General features: G+C 39.6%; 1 protein-coding gene across 2 annotated transcripts in view; it reads left to right on the forward strand.

Moving 5' to 3' along the window:
- The window catches only part of LOC138014409 (hexosaminidase D-like), a 36275-nt gene that overhangs the window by 28947 nt on the left and 4828 nt on the right, over positions 1-2500 (forward strand). Inside the window, exon 15 of one of the 2 annotated variants that reach the window (XM_068861472.1) lies at positions 81-1385. The exons of the other annotated variant lie outside the window; for it this stretch is intronic. Coding sequence (XP_068717573.1) covers positions 81-231 — 151 coding nt within the window. The 3' untranslated portion in view covers positions 232-1385. Of the gene's footprint in view, positions 1-80; positions 1386-2500 lie in introns of those variants that run through there. 2 annotated transcript variants of the gene reach the window in all.

The raw sequence follows: 2500 nt of genomic DNA on the forward strand, positions 1-2500 counted from the left end.
TTACAAACATATTTGGTGGTGTTGAAGGGTTTAATTTCCATGTTTCTTTGTTGATTCATTGATTGATTTTTTTATGGCAGAGTGGCAACTGAGGGACGAAAGGATAGAGTTACAGAAAAGGACAGAGTTAGATCATTCCTCTTCGACGCAGCGCAAGAACGTTTGGCTCAAATACGTGCGAATCGCGCAAAAACAGAAGCGCGCGAAAGGGAATCAAGAGAGCGATCGTAAATAGTTGATAACATAATAAGAGAAGTCATCACCTCATGTACCATCGATCTGTTTCGGGAATTGGACAAGTTCGCAGCTTCTTTAAGGCGCGAAGTTGACAATACTATTGACTTTTTTCCAGTAGATTTTATGTGAGTGAAACGAATCGCAAGTAAATCTTTGTAGTATAGGAAGAGGACCACTTTTCTTTTCAAGTTGTAGTTTATTGCATCTGCGAGGATGGTGATTTAATTCCAAGTGCAAAGATCTCACGTTTAATTGCGTTGTTCACTCTTTAAAAAGAAGAGAAAGAATGAAACACCCATGTCCTTGCGTTCTTTTCATTTTCCTCGATTTGTTATTTTAAATATTCGTTGTTGAAGGAAGATTGTAGCGCGCCATTTTAAAAAGGGTATAACAATGCCCTGGACAAGTTCACGTTATTGGTTTAGGGTTTACCTTCGTGTACGTTCGTGACTGGCATCTCATTAATCTAACCCTAATTTATGCGATGCACATGTTGTTACACGTGTTAGGGTTGCACGCCCCTTCTTTTGTCTTTTGACGTCATTTAATGACTACCTGTCAAATCCGGTCTGAATGAGCGCATGCAACTAATGACAAGCATATCTTAAAGCGATTTTCCTTTTCTATAAGAGATCAAGGAGATTCCTTGAATATATCTCTGAGATTAGGCTGGTTTTGAATTAAATGCCGTCCAATAGCACATTCTTTAAGCCTTTCAAAACTGGTTGAACTTGCGTGACAACATTACATGTCACCTACACGGCAAATCCGGTCTGAATGAGCGCATACAACTACTGACAAGCATATCTTAAAGCGATTTTCCTTTTCTATGAGAGATCAAGGAGATTCCTTGAATATATCTGTGAGATTAGGTTGGTTTTGAATTAAATGCCAATTGTCCAATAGCACGTTCTTTAAGCCTTTCAAAGCTGGTTGAACTTCCTTGACAAAAGGAAGAATTTTCTTGTGCGCTTGTTCGATATCAAAGCGGTATCGTAGCGTATTTGGCGGTGCAAAACTGAGTTCCATTGTAACAAAGATTCTTTTCGCGCAGAGCAAGATGGCGGCTACGAACATGTTCCTTTTCCAATCAGTTTTGTGGTTTTTACCAATGTATTTTAACAGAGAAATAAATGACAGCAAAGAGATGCAACGTTGTTATTTTTTAATGGTATTTGCGGTGACTACGTTATATTACTAGTCGCTTTCTTCGTTGCAAATCAAATCGTTAACGATACTATATTTACAAGGACAATAAAAGAAAACAGTTATGCGGGAAGGGATGCTTTAAAGGAAGTGAGGGTGGCTTGATTCCTTGCTCGAATGGGAAGGCTGTTCCACAGTGCAGCGCCTCGATATTGAAAAGTACGTTTCCGTGCTTCAGAAAGCGGTCCGGGAATGAGCCAATTTATATCTGAACCCCTTAAGTTATGGGAATGAACTTGCGAATTATTTTGAAAAATGCCGCGGAGTCGAACAGGAAAGAGACCATTGATCACCTTGTACATAGTAACCGCTAGAGGATTCGAACGCCATTTTTCAAGTGCATCCCAGCCAAGGTCATATAGTAAACTAGAGGATGGAGTCGTATGATCAGAGTTAGTGTCTATGCGAGCAGCCCTATTTTGTAACTTTTTAATCTTTTAGGCTGACATTTGGCAATGCAACCCCATACAGGGCTATATTAGTCGAAATATGGTACAACAAGAGCAAGTTAATTAGGTTATTCCGCGGTAGGCCGTCTGACACTTTTTTAACAGTTAGGCCAATAAGCGAATTCCACTTTAGAGTAGAGTAGAGTGGTATCGTCAATTACTAGGCAAAAAATTTTAGTGGGCTGAGGTGTTCTGCCAAAAGTGTTATTTATCCCCTTCCATGTGTTCTTCATGTTGCCAAGATTGTCCTTAAAAAGCGAATTTAAATATGACGCTTTCGCTCGTTTAATCGCTGTATTGACTTTTTTTCGCATAGCTTTAAAACCCTCCCAGTTTTCATTTGTCTTGACTCTTGATGCGAGCACAAACATTAACTTTTTGATGTCCGGGGTAAGCCAGAGAGATTTTGAGTTTCGGACACTTTTCTGCCGATAAGGCGCATGGAAATCACAAATATACAGTGACATAAACTTCCAAACATTCCAAGCTTCATTAGGGTCAGTTGTATTCGCTAATGAATGCCATGGAGCTAGACCCAAGTCCTTCCTAAACACAGACAACTTAAAATTTCTAAATTGCCTGCAAGTGATAAATGTGGGAGTGCCCGT

This window comes from Montipora capricornis, chromosome 8 (assembly GCF_036669925.1).
Source record: "Montipora capricornis isolate CH-2021 chromosome 8, ASM3666992v2, whole genome shotgun sequence".
NCBI lineage: Eukaryota > Metazoa > Cnidaria > Anthozoa > Scleractinia > Acroporidae > Montipora > Montipora capricornis.